Raw genomic sequence first — 16,574 nt, 5'->3', positions numbered from 1 at the left:
CCTTTCCAAGCCAAACCGCTACACATAGCCTACATCGTTGTCACCATATTTGCTAAAGTAACAACAAAGATATGTATAACTAAACTCATTGTTCTATCTGTGGTAGCATCATAGTCAGCATAGCTGATAGAAATAACGCGGTAGTAAACCCGCTACAATCATGCAGTAACGTTACAGTGTACAGTCATTAAGCAGTTACACCGGCGGGCCCCGGAGCCAATATATTAGTAAACCAAAAGCTTACCTTTAATTGGAAGAGTTCCAGTGTTGTGTTGGAAAGTCATAGCCAGCTAGCTAACATATAATTCCTCTGTTTGAGCAGGGTGTTTCAGTAGGTTAGCTGCATTTGCTAGCTAAATAAGTGAAATAGAAAGTGAAAAAAAATGAAGAACTCTCTCTCTCTCTATTTTTCTCTTGTCTCTCCTTCATTTTGGAAGAAATTAATTTGTGCAAAACTGTTCGACTATTGCCTCTATCTCTCTTTGAATCAACAACTCACCGCTTTCAGTATTAGATTAATTCTCTGATCCTTTGATTGGGTGGACAAAATGTGAGTTCATGCTGCAAGAGCTCTGATAGGTTAGAGGACGTCAAAGCATCCCGGAGTCGCCTCTTCACTGTTGACATTGAGATGAGTGTTTTGTGGGTACTATTTAATGAAGATTCCAGTAGAGGACTTGTCTGTTTCTTAAACTAGACACTGATGTACTTGTCCTCCTGCTCAGTTGTGCACCGGGGCCTCCCACTCCTCTTTCTAATCTGGTTAGAAACAGTTTGCCCTGTTGTACGAGATCTTCAGTTTCTTGGCAATTTCATGCATGGAATAGCCTTAATTTCTCAGAACAAGAATAGACTGACAGGTTTCAGAAGAAAGTTATTTGTTTCCGGCCATTTTGAGCCTGTAATCGAACCCACAAATGCTGATGCTCCAGATACTCAACTAGTCTAAAGAAAGCCCGTTTTATTGCTTCTTTAATCAGCACCACAGTTTTCAGCTGTGCTAACATAACAGCCAAAGGGTTTTCTAATGATCAATTAGCCTTTTAACATGATAAACTTGGATTAGCTAACACAACTTGCCATTGGAACACAAGAGGGATGGTTGCTGATAATGGGCCTCTGTACGCCTATGTAGATATTCCATTAAAAAAATGTGTTGTTTCCAGCTACAATAGTCATTTACGACATTGACAATGTCTACACTGTATTTCTGATCAATTTGATGTTATTTTAATGGACAAAAATGTGCCTTTCTTTCAAAAACAAGGACATTTGTAAGTGACCCCAAACTTTTGAACGGTAGTGTATATAAACTCAGCAACAAAAGAAACATCCTCTCACTGTCAACTGCGTTCATTTTCAGCAAACGTAACATGTGTAAATATTTGAACATAACAAGATTCAACAACTGAGACATAAACTGAACAAGTTCCACAGACATGTGACTAACAGAAATGGAATAGTGTGTCCCTGAACAAAGGGGGGCAAAAGTAACAGTCAGTATCTAGTGTGGCCACCAGCTGCATTAAGTACTGCAGTGCAACTCCTCCTCGTGGACTGTACCAGATTTGCCTGTTCTTGCTGTGAGATGCTACCCCACTCTTCCACCAAGGCACCTGCAAGTTCCCAGACATTTCTGGGGGGAATGGCCCTAGCCCCCACCCTCCAATCCAACAGGTCCCAGACGTGCTCAATGGGATTGAGATCTGGGCTCTTCGCTGGCCATGGCAGAACACTGACATTCCTGTCTTGCAGGAAATAACGCACAGAACGAGCAGTATGGCTGGTGGCATTGTCATGCTGGAGGGTCATGTCAGGATGAGCCTGAAGGAAGGGTTCCACATGAGGGAGGAGGATGTCTTCCCTGTAATGCACAGCATTGAGATTGCCTGCAATGACAATAAGCTCAGTCCGATGATGCTGTGACACACTGCCCCAGACCATGACGGACCCTCCACCTCTAAATCGATCCCGCTCCAGAGTACAGGCCTCAGTGTAACTCTCTTTCCTTCGACGATAAACACGAATCCGACCATCACCCCTGGTGAGCAAAGTGCTCTTCAGCGAAGATCACTTTTTGCCGGTCCTGTCTGGTCCAGCGACGGTGGGTTTGTGCCCATAGGCAATGTTGTTGCCGGTGATGTCTGGTGAGGACCTGCCTTGCAATAGGCCTACAAGCACCCAGTCCAGCCTCTCTCAGCCTATTGAGGACAGTCTGAGCATTGATGGAGGGATTGTGTGTTCCTGGTGTAACTCGGGCAGTTGTTGTTGCCATCCTGTACCTGTCGTGTAGGTGTGATGTTCAGATGTACCGATCCTGTGCAGTTGTTGTTACACGTGGTCTGCAACTGTGAGGTCGATCAGCTGTTCGTCCTGTCTCCCTGTAATGCTGTCTTAGGCGTCCCACAGTACGGACATTGCAATTTATTGCCCTGGCCACATCTGCAGTCCTCATGCCTCCTTGCAACATGCCTAAGGCATGTTCACACAGATGAGCAGGGACCCTGGGCATCGTTCTTTTTGTGTTTTTCAGAGTCCGTAGAAAGGCCTCTTTAGTGTCCTAAGTTTTCATAACTTTGACCTTAATTGCCTACCGTCGTAAGCTGTTAGTGTCTTAATGACCGTTCCACAGGTGCATGTTCATTAATTGTTTATGGTTCATTGAACAAGCATGGGAAACAGTGTTTAACCCTTTACAGTGAAGATCTGTGAAGTTATTTGGATTTTTACAAATTATCTTTGAAAGACAAGTTCCTGAAGGTCCTGAAGGTCCTGAAGGTCCTTTCCTTTTTTGCTGAGTTTATATATATATATTTATATGTGTTTTTGTATATTTTGTATAGTTTTATCTGTTTACAATAATAAATAAATACATGTATTCACTGAGGAGGATGATCCTCCCCTTCCTCCTCTGAGGAGCCTCCACTGGCTCACATGCTCAGGTCCCACCTTGGGTCCCAAACCATAGTTTAAGAAACCCTGGCCTAAACCTGTCAATGTTACATTGAGCTGGGTGAACGGAATAGAGAGGGTTCTGTACAGCAGAATCTTAATAAGGTTTAAATAAGTCTTTGTTTACACTCTAGGGTTATACATCAAAGTCTGTATGGTGTGTGCAGGGCACTAAAGCCAATACATGCTGATGTGTTTATTCTATTATTCCAATCCGGTTATTGGCTCCTTTGACTATTGCTCAAGATATGATCAATCAAACAGTTCTCTCTCATTGTGCCTGAGTCTTCAGTTTACACAAAGGCTCCGAACAACTCGGTGAGTCCCTGAATTTGCAGATTAGCCTAAATGATGGTTAAACTGCAGGTTTATTGTCTCCTGATCTTCCTGTACATTTCTGACTGCTGTACGGATCTGGTACTTTCAATTTACCGGGACATTTATTATAATACTGGCTCAGCATTTGAAATAGCCTCAAAATTCAGAACCGCTGTTCCTGAGCGTTGTTTTCCCGCCTGAGGTATGTGTTTCTTATTTGCTCAGTGACTCCAGTGGGTCTCCAAACACTTGAACTCAGATTCTTGTAATCCTTTCGATGCCTGATGATTGTCAAACACAAGTACAAGTAAGGCCCAGACCTGGGGGCAACCCCACACCCCTCCCCCTTGTCCAATCCCTTTATATCCCTGCTAACCCACAGTTCATAAAACAGTCGGAGGAGCGAATGCTGTATCAAATCGGAGACACAATGTTTTTGCACATGTGTCCTTTTAAAAAACACAGTCAAATCACACACAAAAAAACACAGGGGAATGGGCTCACTCTAACAATTATCACATGAATGAGCTTTGTATGGAGCACACACACACTGCCTCCATTCTGCACCTTTGGCAGCATGGGACACAGATTCAACAAAATAAAGTTATTTTCAACCATCCCAGCGTTTTCCATCCCAGCGTTTTCAATTTTGCCCATAGCCATATTACTGGCTACCCTGTTACATAACTGGAGGACTTTCTTCTCAAATGTTTGGTTTGGAAGCACCCTGACCACTGGGGCTAGCAAAAAAAAAAATCACAATCATCTTTTCTTTTTCTTTCCTTAGTTTCAGTAAAATAAGTGAAATAAACCCACATTCAGTTAAATTAAAGGCTTGAGGGGGGAAACAGAGACAGACAGAAAAAGTGGTAACAATGAATTCAATTCATTGCCTAGGTTTGGCTGCAGGCCTCGAGAGCAAAAGTGAATCTTTGGTTAATGAGAAAAGGGCTGGGGTCCTACAGTACGAAAGCCTGCAGTACAAAACCATATAATAAAAAACCCTGCAGCACCAAACCTCACAAAACACAGCCCAAACTCATTCTCATAGAATAAAAAAAAATAACTTTCTTCCATACCCCTACTATACAGCATCAACATGGATGATGGACAGTGTAAATCCCTCCTATAGCTTTTTAAGATACAGTAAGAGATTGTTGATAGTTAATATAACTGGAAGATGAATAGTGGTCGTGCTAAGGTATAGCCTAACATAATTATTTTCTAAAACTCATCATGTGAAGAGATGTAGCCTAGTCGTCCAGTCTGTTTGTGCTTTAGCCAATGAAGATAGAGTTAGGTCAGACACTGTACATACAGTCTGGAACCAGTCTAGGAGAGGTGTACTGTTAGCCTGGTTCCAGATTAGTTTGTGCTCTTGCCAACTCGTCATTGACAGTTAAGACAGTTATTGTTAATTAAATTGAAGTTTTGACTTGACAATTACAGTACTGTTTACACTGACCTGTGGCTCGTATACATACTGTACATTCTGAGACCATAACAATATATGTATGGGACCAGGTTTGGAGAGGTTCTGTCCAAACTGACCTGTGGCTACTGCAGTATGGAACCATATACTTTAAATAGAATGAGGGGACACTCAATATGGCCGCCAGTCCTCCCATTATGGCTATAACTGACCTGAATGTGGATACCTTCTCTATTCATTCTTCTTCTATGTATGGGACCAAGGCTAGAGACTTCACTGACCTGTCGCTGCTGAGATGGTTGCGGTGCCACTCTGCTTGTGTCCCCTCTCAGCGGTCAGGGTTATAGTGTACAGCATGCCAGGCGTCAGGTTCCTCAGGGTGTACTTGATGTCATTGGAGAAGGGGGTCAACTCAGCCCTGTACCCGTCGGCCGACACATATAGCAACTTGTACTTGTCGATCTTAGCCACCGGCTTCTGCCACACCAGCACCAACTCAGTCTCAGTGGAAGACTCCACCTCAAGGTTTTTAGGCGCATCCAATGCTGAAGATTAGAATAAAGAAGGAGAATATAGAACAAATGATATGAAATATAGAAAGAGAATATAGAACAAATTATATGAAATATAGAAAGAGAATATAGAACATAGAAGGATAATATAGAACAAATAATATGAAATATAGAAAGAGAATATAGAACATAGAAGGATAATATAGAACAAAGAATATGAAATAGACAAAGAATATAGAATACATGATATAGAAGGAGAATATAGAATATAGAATAGGAAATAAAGAAGGAGTATTTCAGGCTAACAAGACTAGGATGTCTGACTGTAGTGCAAGTCAAGTGGAGAAAACTATTTGTGGATTGTAGGAGGTAAATAGTTGAATGGGAATTATAATTAGTAGATTCCTACTACTATCCATGACAGTAAACAACACAATGTAATTATTTACGATACAGTAAAAGTGAATAGATCTCACCTGTAACGGCATTGGTGGTGGAAGGAAGGCTCTCGCGCTCGCTCTTCACGGCAGTCACTCCCATCCCATACTCTGTCCCAGGTCTCAGGCCTACACAACACACAGACAAATAACACGTATTGTACCGGATGTGTGCAAACAGAGTATGAGGAACATCTTTTTGTTGTATTGACCAATGATCAGGTTTTGATCTCTGAAAAGAGTGGAATAGAAAAACACTCAGCTGTTTGCAGCTAATAGCTTCGACAACAATGAAAAAGACTCAAGCACTTCAAGGTCTTAATTGCCTAAAAGAGATTCAAGCATAATTGGGTTTCAGCCTCTTCATCCTGGAACCTGTATTTGGAACCTCTATTTGCACTGATGGCTCTAGAAGAGGCTCTCTATGGGCCAGAAACAACATTTGCTGTGATATAAGAGGCTTTTGAGATCTGTGTGCGGTGCAATTAACAGCCCTCAGTCCAACTGCCCTTATTTCCTTTATTAACTCCCACAGAGGTCACTAGGCAGCCAAGCACCAGGAGTCTTGCAGCATGAAATTACACCTAATGCAGAGGAAACTCATTATCAATAAAATCACAAGCGTGAAGGCAATTACAGATAATAACTGTGAAAAAAGTGCTGAGGTGTGTGAGGATCAGAGAGGAGCGGAGGGGGACGTCAGTCAGCTAAATAGAAACACTGGGTGTGTCCCAAATGGCACCCTATTCCCTACAGAGTGCACTTTTATTTTGAGTAGTGCACTATGTAGGGAGTAAAACACTATGTAGATAATGGAATGCCATTTGGAATGCACATACTGCCTTATATACAGGGGATGGGCCTCCCAAGGACAAAGAATGGGCCTCAGACAAAGACACAATTACTGGTTTGGAATCTTTTTTCTTTTTTTCTCAGGTAGGAAGCCTAATCCTTCAATGCAGTGGCACATGGTTTAGAAAAACACGTCCGTCCGACCACCTCAAAGCATGGTGCATTCTGGGAGCCGATGCATGTGGATGAAAAAAGGCCCTCCCTGCTTTTCTTGTTTGACCAGGATGGAGCTCACATGGAATAACACTGTTGCTTGTTTCAATTTAAAGTTTTCTAATAAATTGGGGGGCTTTTGTGGCCGGGCAAACGTTTCACGAGACAAAAAGTAACCAGACCATTTGGAAATACTGTAAGTGCATTGAATATAATGCAGAACATTTTTGAAAGAGGACCACAAATGCTTGGCGGCTGAATAGTTGGCAGAGCGCCGCCGCCGTTTACATTGAAAAACAATATCTATTAATTTACACACAGATAGCATGGTAGTTTTAAAGCTGTTATCACATTGAAATAAATCCTTTGTCAATCCTTTTTTAAAGAGTTATTGAGTTAATGTAAACTCAAAGAAAACAAAAGTATCTAAAAACTGAAACTGTACCAGAACTTCAGTTCACTTCCTCACTTCCTGTAGAGTGGGAAACGAGACTAGCACCACCACAGCATCCTGTAACTCTGGACTAGTGGGAGGGGTACTGGCTTACCAAAGGGAAAGGAACACCGCCACAACCTCGCTCTCCAACAAAGCCGATTGAACTGAGGAGCTAACTGAAGTGAAGAGGAAGTTGTCTGGAAGAGAAACTCTTGGAGGGCAGTTGAAGTAGATCAAAATAACATCTTTATTGATATACAGTGCCTTGCGAAAGTATTCGACCCCCTTGAACTTTGCGACCTTTTGCCAATTTTTTCCCATTCCTCCTTGCAAAACAGCTCGAGCTCAGTGAGGTTGGATGGAGAGCATTTGTGAACAGCAGTTTTCAGTTCTTTCCCCAGATTCTCGATTGGATTCAGGTCTGGACTTTGACTTGGCCATTCTAACACCTGGATATGTTTATTTTTGAACCATTCCATTGTAGATTTTGCTTTATGTTTTGGATCATTGTCTTGTTGGAGACAAATCTCCGTCCCAGTTTCAGGTCTTTTGCAGACTCCATCAGGTTTTCTTCCAGAATGATTTTTGTATCCAAATCCTTTAAGAAATGGCTTTAAACTTCTTCACAACAGTATCTTGGACCTGCCTGGTGTGTTCCTTGTTCTTCATGATGCTCTCTGCGCTTTTAACGGACCTCTGAGACTATCACAGTGCAGGTGCATTTATACGGAGAATTGATTACACACAGGTGGCTTGTATTTATCATCATTAGTCATTTAGGTCAACATTGGATCATTCAGAGATCCTCACTGAACTTCTGGAGAGAGTTTGCTGCACTGAAAGTAAAGGGGCTGAATAATTTTGCACGCCCAATTTTTCAGTTTTTGATTTGTTAAAAAAGTTTGAAATATCCAATAAATGTCGTTCCACTTCATGATTGTGTCCCACTTGTTGTTGATTCTTCACAAAAATATACAGTTTTATATCTTTATGTTTGAAGCCTGAAATGTGGCAAAAGGTCGCAAAGTTCAAGGGGGCCGAATACTTTCGCAAGGCACTGTAACTAACGCATTTGAGCCCTCTGCCTTCGCCAGGGTTTTACAGATATTCAAATGAGATCACTTACCACTGATCTTGGCCTGGGTGGTGTCCATGGGTCCTGTAGGGAACAGCAGCTCCCCGTGGTCTCCTCCAGAGAGGGGGCCGTATTTGATGCGGTAGTTGTCTACTTTAGCCAGGCTGTTCTTCCACTCCAGAGTGATGCTCTCGTCAGTCAGCTCTACCGCCTGCAGATCCTGCGGGGCATCCAGGTCTGGAACACATCCAGTCACAGATCAGTCGGAGTGGGAACAGACCACCACTTTTTTTAACAGAATTTTTCATCCCTAGTACTGTATGAAATGCTTGTTCCAGGTTCCTTGGCTGCATATCCCAAATGGAACCTGGAACCAAATATTCCCTATATAGCAGTATTGGGGTCAATTCCACAAATTAAATTCTAATTCTATTCCATCCCTGTAAATTCCATTTAATTCAATTATTTAAATTCTGAGATAATTCAATTCCTTTCAATTCCAATGTTGGGTCATTCCAATAATTCATTCCCCGATTCAATATTATCCCCAGAACTTTTACAAATTCAAATGAATTCCCTCAGGCTTTCAGGCTGATCTGTTCAGACAGCCTAGCTGTACTGGAAATATAGAAATACAAGTTGAAATGACTTAAACAAATCATGTAGTCAACTTTTGATACTGCATTAACTATATTAACTGGGACATATACAAATATCAATTAAATGAAATTACAAAGATTAAATGTTTTTACAATTCTAATTCAAACAGTCTAATTACAATTAAATTCCAATTGTGTAAATTGACAATTGTTGAAATTCAAATTTAATTCAATGTACATTCTCCACTTCATGAGTGAAATCAAACATGTAATTGGAATTTCAAATGAAATTGGAATTGACCCCAACCCTGCTATATAGTACAATACTTTTGACCAGAGCAATAATGGGCCTTGATGAAAAAGTAGTGCACTGTAAAGGGAATAGGGTGCCAATTGGGACATTGCTCGTGTCTTACCTGTTAGGAAGTTCTCAGACACAGGCACACTAGTCATCTCTCCCCTCTTGGCCATGAGAGACACCTCATACTCTGTGTCAGGGTTCAGGCTGCCCAGGTGGTACTGTGTGTCGCTGGAGGACAGCTCCACTGTGTTCCTGTCTGAGGGGTTGTCGTTGGGCCCGTAGGTCACGCTCACCCCGTCCACCACAGCCACCGGCAGAAACCAGGTCACCAGCGCTGTGGTGTCCGTTACGTCACGCACATCCACCTCTCTGGGCGAATCGATCTCTGCAGAGAGAAGAGGCCAGAAAAGGGGGTGGGGTGAATACAGGGTGCTATTCCCTATATAGAGCACTACTTTTGACTAGAGCACTATGGTACCGGGTCAAAAGTAGTCCACTATATAGGGAATAAGGTGCTATTTGGGTCGAATCCCATTTAATAAGCATTTAGTAAGCATTCATAAGGTTCGTAGGCCAGAGAAGGGGGTTTGGTTGTTAAATTAAGGCAGGTTGCGTATTTAGGAATGCACTCGCCAAGGATCGGGCAGAGAGACTTGGAATCCAGGTTACAGAGTGTGAGCTCTCATCAGAACCTTTGCTACAGGGTTGAATATGAATATTGAGAGCATGTACTACCAATAATAGTTTGAAAACACTGCAATTTCTAGTATGCATCCATGCATGCGGTTGTTCATGTAAGTACACATCAAAACCTAGAGCATGAAAGGCACTTTCCCTACAGTGTGATGGAATTGATTTGTCACATTCAGCAACTTCAGGAAAGTCAAACCTTCTGCAAAAGGGAGATAAGACATGGAACCTGCATTGGAGCTTAACACAGATTTAACCCCCAATGAGACTGGCTGTGTGCTTGTGCGCGTGTGTGTGTGCATGTGTGCGGCTCCAGGGTTGTGATTGTCTCCTAAGTGGTGCCTCCATCCCACACACATACACACCATGGGGGGAGGGGGAGAGTGAGGGGGGGACAGGATCACTCCATGCAATTAGACCCCCAGAATGCAAATCCCACTACAGTATGTCAATGTGTGTTAATAAAACACCATTCCCGAACACTACTAGTCTTGAATGTGTTGGTGGTGAGCCACCTAAAAATAGCTTGGCTGGTGAGAGGGTTGGTGGGAACCAAGCTGGCAGTTGGAGTATAGTTTCAACCCTAAAACCTGTAGTTCTATTGATCCAAAACCCAAAGTATTTCTCACTGATACAAGCCATTAGCCTTGATAGCAGCACCCTGATGGAGATATTATTTCCTCATAACTGTTAAACCTTCCAAGGGGGTAGTGATGGCTTTTTACTGCCTCTGGTAAATCAAGACGATAATATGAAAAGTAATGAGCTAATCACTCAACGTTGGAATTCAGGATGCCTTGGACCGACTGTCCGACTGCATCCTCCTAAATTGTACCCTGTCGCCTACATAGTACACTACTAGTCCCATAGGACCCTGGTCAAAAGTAGCGCACTACATAGGAAATAAGGTGGCATTTAGGACAGAATCTCAGAGCTGCAGGAGAGGGGATATTCAAGAAATCTATTGGATCAATGTGACAATGTGTTTCTGTGTGTAACTTTGACAGCTGAAAGCTGCTTCTGAGTCTGTCTGTATTGATGGAAATCATATTTAAAAATGTACGCAGGAGGTCAGAATGGCGTAAGGGGGGTTTATGGTTTATTCCCATGCAAATATGTCATGAATACAAGGATTACAGTAGACTTGATGCTGGCAGGTCCCTGTGTGAAGCTCTCCATATTTTGAATGAGTTATTTACCTGTAATTGTGTGTTGCCAGCATTGGCAGGCATGAAAAAAAGTCTAATTCTGAATGAATTCTGAACATTTAATTCAAAGCTTCTTCAGAGATAAGACATTCAAGCCTTGACGCATTAAATCAAAGGCCTACTGTATATATGATTCTGTAAACCTTGGGTATCACAGTGCGACCAAGTGGATATACTTGGGGGGGTCGTCCTATAAGCTACCATCTACTCAGGCTCAACATTCAGGTACATTTTTCAGGTACAAGTTATTTTCAGGTACAAGTTATTTGCCTGGAGGTGTAAATTGTTGCCCTGTAAAACAAATGGATATACACTCACTTGTGAAAACGTTCTTGCGTGCCGGGGGTCCGCTGGTGTTGTTCTTCACCACCTCCAGTTTGACCTCGTACTCCTGACCAGGTCCCAGCCCGGACTGCTCGAACATGGTGTCAGGGCTGCCCAGGGAGTTCAGAATCTCCCCGTTCTCCTCTTTCTGCCGACACCAAACAACACCAATCATTAAAATGATATGGCATGTTTCATAATGGCACAGTTCCCCTTGGGGATTAATTAAGTACCTATCTATCTAGTGTATCTATCATTACCCACCTCAAAGGCAAGCTTAGGCGTGAGTAGCTTCCCAAACCCTATTCACTTTACAGTGCACTACTTTTGACCACTGCCAATTGGGCTCAGGTCAAAAGTAGTGCACTATATAGAGAGTAGGGAGCCATTTGGGACAATCCCTTGGTGTGGGAATAGGTCAGCCACATCATACTCAGGGGTCCAGTCTGTGATGGTGGAACTATAGTATGGTGTGTGGGGGGAACTGAATGTAATTAACTGTGGCTTTCATGTCCTAGGACTATTTCTCATAGGCTCTTGAAAAGAAAAAAAGCTTTTAGAAACAATAATCATTCTGTGCCTCATGGCTGCAGTACATGGACATTAGAGCTGTCAATAGAAGCCTCGCAGAACATTCAGTCACATTTAAACTTAGAGACTTAAAGAAAACAGTCTTTGGATACTGTCTCGGCTAAACTATTTTCCATGAAATACTAACCCTGTTTCACATAATCTCCCTCTCAAATGGCACCCTACACCCTATTCCCAATATAGTGCACTACTTTTGACCAGGACCCATAGACCTATAGGGCTCTGGTCAAAAGTAGTGCACTATATAGAGAATTATGTGCCATTTGGGACGCAGACACATAGCTAGGGCAATTACTGAAGCTTGAAGTGGGTGTCTGTCCTGTTATGGGGCGTATATGGTTTCTTCCACAGGGAAACAGGGATAATGATAGGCTGTGGGCTTCTGAAGATCTCAACCTCCTCCTTGTGGAATAGGTAGAGAGAGCTCCATTAACAACATGCAATGCACCATGGGAGACAGGAGAGGGGCGTGCTGCCCACTCACACTGTTTCTGAAGATGAATGGTCTACTGTTGCTAATTCACAGTGTTTCTGAAGATGAGGGATCCACTGTTGCTAATTCAGTGTTTCTGAAGATGAGGGATCTACTGTTGCTAACTCACAGTGTTTCTGAAGATGAGGGGTCTACTGTTGCTAACTCACAGTGTTTCTGAAGATGAGGAATCTACTGTTGCTAACTCACAGTGTTTCTGAAGATGAGGGGTCTACTGTTGCTAATTCAGTGTTTCTGAAGATGAGGGATCTACTGTTGCTAACTCACAGTGTTTCTGAAGATGAGGGGTCTACTGTTGCTAACTCACAGTGTTTCTGAAGATGAGGGGTCTACTGTTGCTAATTCAGTGTTTCTGAAGATGAGGGGTCTACTGTTGCTAACTCACAGTGTTTCTGAAGATGAGGGGTCTACTGTTGCTAACTCACAGTGTTTCTGAAGATGAGGGGTCTACTGTTGCTAACTCACAGTGTTTCTGAAGATGAGGTTCCAGCCATCAAAGGGGATGTCCAAAGGGTCCCACTGAACCTCCACTGCAGTCTCCCTCACTGATGTGAACTTGAGACCCTCAGGCGCAGGAAGATCTAAGGGGATGAGACGGACAAATAAGACCATATTTGATGTTCTGTTTACTTAACCCTCAGGACACCCAGCACATGGTTACATCTCAAATGGCACCCTATTCCCTATACAGTACACTGATTACACCAGAGCCAGCCCTATGGGCTCTGGTCAAGGTAGTCCACTATAAGGAATAGGGTGCCATTGAGACCCAGACATGGACTCACGTCCAGCTGGTTCCAATGACGGGTAGATCAAGGGCAACATTGAAAAACTGCACCATCCCAGGTACAAATGAGTGATTGAATGAAATTACATTGGCAACAGATTTTCGCATTAGCCCTGTAATCAATTTGTTGATATTAAAAGTTACATTGGATTTTTATTGACTGCCCTTAATGAATGGCATTTTTTGCATTACCCATAGCAGTCAGGCATCAACGGTTAAGGTTGTACAGTGTCCATATTAGGACAGTCTCAGTCAGACTTTAGTCAGCCTTATCAGGAGTGCCTGCTGAGATGGAGAATGTCCGAAAGTGGGCACCGCAGAGGTGCCTGATGGCTCCGGGGTGAATTTTACCCTAGGTACAGATCTAGGAAAGGCTTCCCCTACCCAAATCCTAACCTTAACCATTAGTGGGGAAAGTGCTAAACTGACCCAAGGTCAGCATCCTGGGTCAAAGTTCCGCTACTCCTGACTTACGTGTTGCCACCCTGGCACTGACGGGGACACTCCTCTTGTTGTTGAGAACAGCGAAGACACTGATCAGGTACTCCACACCAGGCTCCAGCTCACTGATGGTGGCAGTCTTCTTGTCCCCAGGCACACGCATGTCCAGCTCCAGGCCCCCAAGGCCGGTTGGCACATAGGTGACCAGGTACTCTGACACCTGCATCTCGTTAACCCAGGAGAGGTCGACTGTCTCCGGAGTGACCTCTAGCACTGTCAGGTCCTTGGGCGGAGACACTGGAGAGACACAAAACAACACCATTTGGGGGACATATTCATCTTTTTACAAGTGATTATTGTTTTTTGATGTATATATCATGGAAGCTTGTATATATCACGGAAGCTTGTATATATCATGGAAGCAAGGAAATGAAAATGTCAAGATCGGCTAAGTGAATATTTTTTGTATGAAAATTACAGCAACACAACTACAGTTCAATGGGGGGCTTCAACAGTATAATTTGACATTTTTCTCTGATCTGAGTTATTTTGCGGCGACTAATGACCTAACTTCAACCAAATCATCAATTCTCCATGTTGAAGCCAGTGGAAAACTTCAACCCATATGTCATCATTCGACAACCACATTAAACTGCAATATTATTCATTTAAAGCAATATAAACAATGCTGTGAGGTCAGACACATTAGCATTCCAATGAATGTCATCATGTGGAAATGTTCCTTAAAAATATCAGCCAACATAAACAAATGACATCACATCAAACAATACTCTCATCAACCAAAGGATCTCTCTTTCTCCTATATAGTGCACTACTATTTACCAGAGCCGTATTGGCCCTAGTCAAATATAGTCAGTGGTGGAAAAAGTATCCAATTGTCATACTTGAGTAAAAGTAAAGATACCTTAACAGAAAATGACTCAAGTAAAAGTGAAAGTCACCAAGTAAAATACTACTTGAGTAAAAGTCTAAAGGTATTTGATTTTAAATATACTTAAGTATCAAAAGTAAATGTCATTTCAAAAATATACTTAAGTATCAAAAGTAAAAGTGAAAGTATAAATCATTTCATATTCCTTATGTATGGCAAACCAGACGGCACCATTTATTATTTTATTTTTTTTACAGATAGTTGGGCACACTCCAACACTCAGACATCATTTACAAATTAAGCATTTGTGTTTAGTGAGTCCGCCAAATCAGAGGCAGTAGTGATGACCATGGATGTTCTCTTGATAAGTGTGTGAATTAGACAATTTTCCTGTCCTGTTAAGCATTCAAAATGTAACAGGTACTTTTGGGTGTCAGGGAAAATGTATGGAGTAATGTAGTGGAGTAAAAGTTTTCAAAAATATAAATAGTAAAGTACAGATACCCCAAAAACGACTTAAGTAGTACTTTCAGGTATTTTTGCTCAAGTTTTTTACATCCCTGAACATGGTGCACTATAAGGGGAATAGGGTGCCATTTGGGACGCAGCCTGTGTCTCTTACCCTCAGAGCAGTCTTCTCCGATGAAGCCTTCGTTACACAGACACACTCCGTTTATACATTTCCCCTGGTCCTCGCAGTCTCCTGGACAGGTGAGCAGAGAACAGTCCAGGCCCTGGAATCCCTCGAAGCACACACACTTCCCGTCCACGCAGTAACCCCTCTCCAGGCAGTTATTGGGACACGTCTTCTCATTGCAGTCCTCCCCAGCAAAGCCCTGGTTGCACACACACTGGCCATTGACACAGTGGCCACGGTTCAGACAGTTGTTGGGACAAGTCAGCTCGCTGCATTCTTTGCCTGTGAAGCCCACAAAGCACACACACTTGCCATCAACACACTCGCCGTGTCCCAGGCAGTCTTTGGGGCAGGTCTTGATGCTGCAGTCATCCCCCGCAAAGCCTTTACTGCACACACACTCTCCGTTCACACAGCTCCCTTGGTTCAGACACTTCATAGGGCAGGAGATTTCAGAACAGTCCTCGCCCTCAAATCCTGCATTGCAGACACACTCTCCATTGACACACTGGCCTCTGTTGCTGCAGTTGTCTGGGCAGGACAAAATGGAACAGTCCACTCCCTCGAATCCTGGGTCGCAGATGCACCTCCCGTTGAAACAGTGGCCTCTCTCAGTACAATCGTTGGGGCAGGTGAGCTTGGAGCAGTCTTCCCCGCTGTAGCCGGAGTGACACACACACTGGCCGTTGACGCACACCCCGCGGTTGTTACAGTTGCTGGGGCAGATAGGCTCCCCACAGTCCACTCCTGTAAAGCCCTCTTCGCAGAAGCAGGTTCCGTTGACGCAGCGGCCGCGGTCGTAGCAGTCGTTGGGACAGATGAGCTCGGAGCAGTCGTAGCCCGTCCACGGCTCGTCACACACACACTCATCGTCCACGCAGCGGCCACGCCCCAGGCAGTTGTTCAGGCAGTTGGTCTGGGAGCAGTCGTTCCCTGTGAAGCCTTCCTCACAGATACACATGGCGTCGATGCACTCCCCGTTGTCCCCACAGTCCACCTGACACAGCTCCATACTGCAGTCATCTCCATAGAAGCCCTCGAAGCAGACACACTTGCCGTCGATGCAGCGCCCCTGGTCCTGGCAGAAGTTGGGGCACTCAGGCTCGGTGCAGTTGGGTCCCTTCCAGCCGGGCTCACACACACAGCTGCAGGTCTCAGTGCTGAAGTTACCACGGCCGTTGCAGTAAGGCTTGGTGGCCACCTCACCTGAGGAAACATGGAGGGAGCAACACAAAATTCAATTTAGGTGATTATAATAGTAGAAATTCTACCACAAATATTATGCAAAAAGACAAAGACCAGTCTGAATAGGGATTATTGCTCTTTAGAATAATTAAGACCAATCTAAAAATGTTATCTAAATCGAAACTACAACTAACTGCCCCGAGAGCAGTGTTTCCACATCCTGGTCCTTTTGTTTTTGTCATAGCACTAACATATGTTA

General features: G+C 43.4%; 1 protein-coding gene across 3 annotated transcripts in view; it reads right to left on the bottom strand.

The window, feature by feature from the left end:
- LOC118394089 (tenascin-like) overlaps window positions 1–16,574 on the bottom strand; it is a 51,791-nt gene that overhangs the window by 21,332 nt on the left and 13,885 nt on the right. For all 3 annotated transcript variants that reach the window (XM_052461778.1, XM_052461777.1, XM_052461779.1), the window contains exons 3-10: window positions 15,116–16,336; window positions 13,635–13,898; window positions 12,839–12,954; window positions 11,284–11,437; window positions 9,183–9,452; window positions 8,219–8,404; window positions 5,691–5,780; window positions 4,984–5,247 (exon numbers count right to left, since the gene is read on the bottom strand). In XM_052461778.1, the coding sequence (XP_052317738.1) occupies window positions 4,984–5,247; window positions 5,691–5,780; window positions 8,219–8,404; window positions 9,183–9,452; window positions 11,284–11,437; window positions 12,839–12,954; window positions 13,635–13,898; window positions 15,116–16,336 (2,565 nt within the window). The remainder of the gene's footprint in view (window positions 1–4,983; window positions 5,248–5,690; window positions 5,781–8,218; window positions 8,405–9,182; window positions 9,453–11,283; window positions 11,438–12,838; window positions 12,955–13,634; window positions 13,899–15,115; window positions 16,337–16,574) is intronic.

Source organism: Oncorhynchus keta, chromosome 14, assembly GCF_023373465.1.
Source record: "Oncorhynchus keta strain PuntledgeMale-10-30-2019 chromosome 14, Oket_V2, whole genome shotgun sequence".
Lineage (NCBI taxonomy): Eukaryota > Metazoa > Chordata > Actinopteri > Salmoniformes > Salmonidae > Oncorhynchus > Oncorhynchus keta.
The sequence above is the reverse complement of the archived record's forward strand: the minus strand, read 5'-3'. Positions and strand labels throughout refer to the sequence as shown.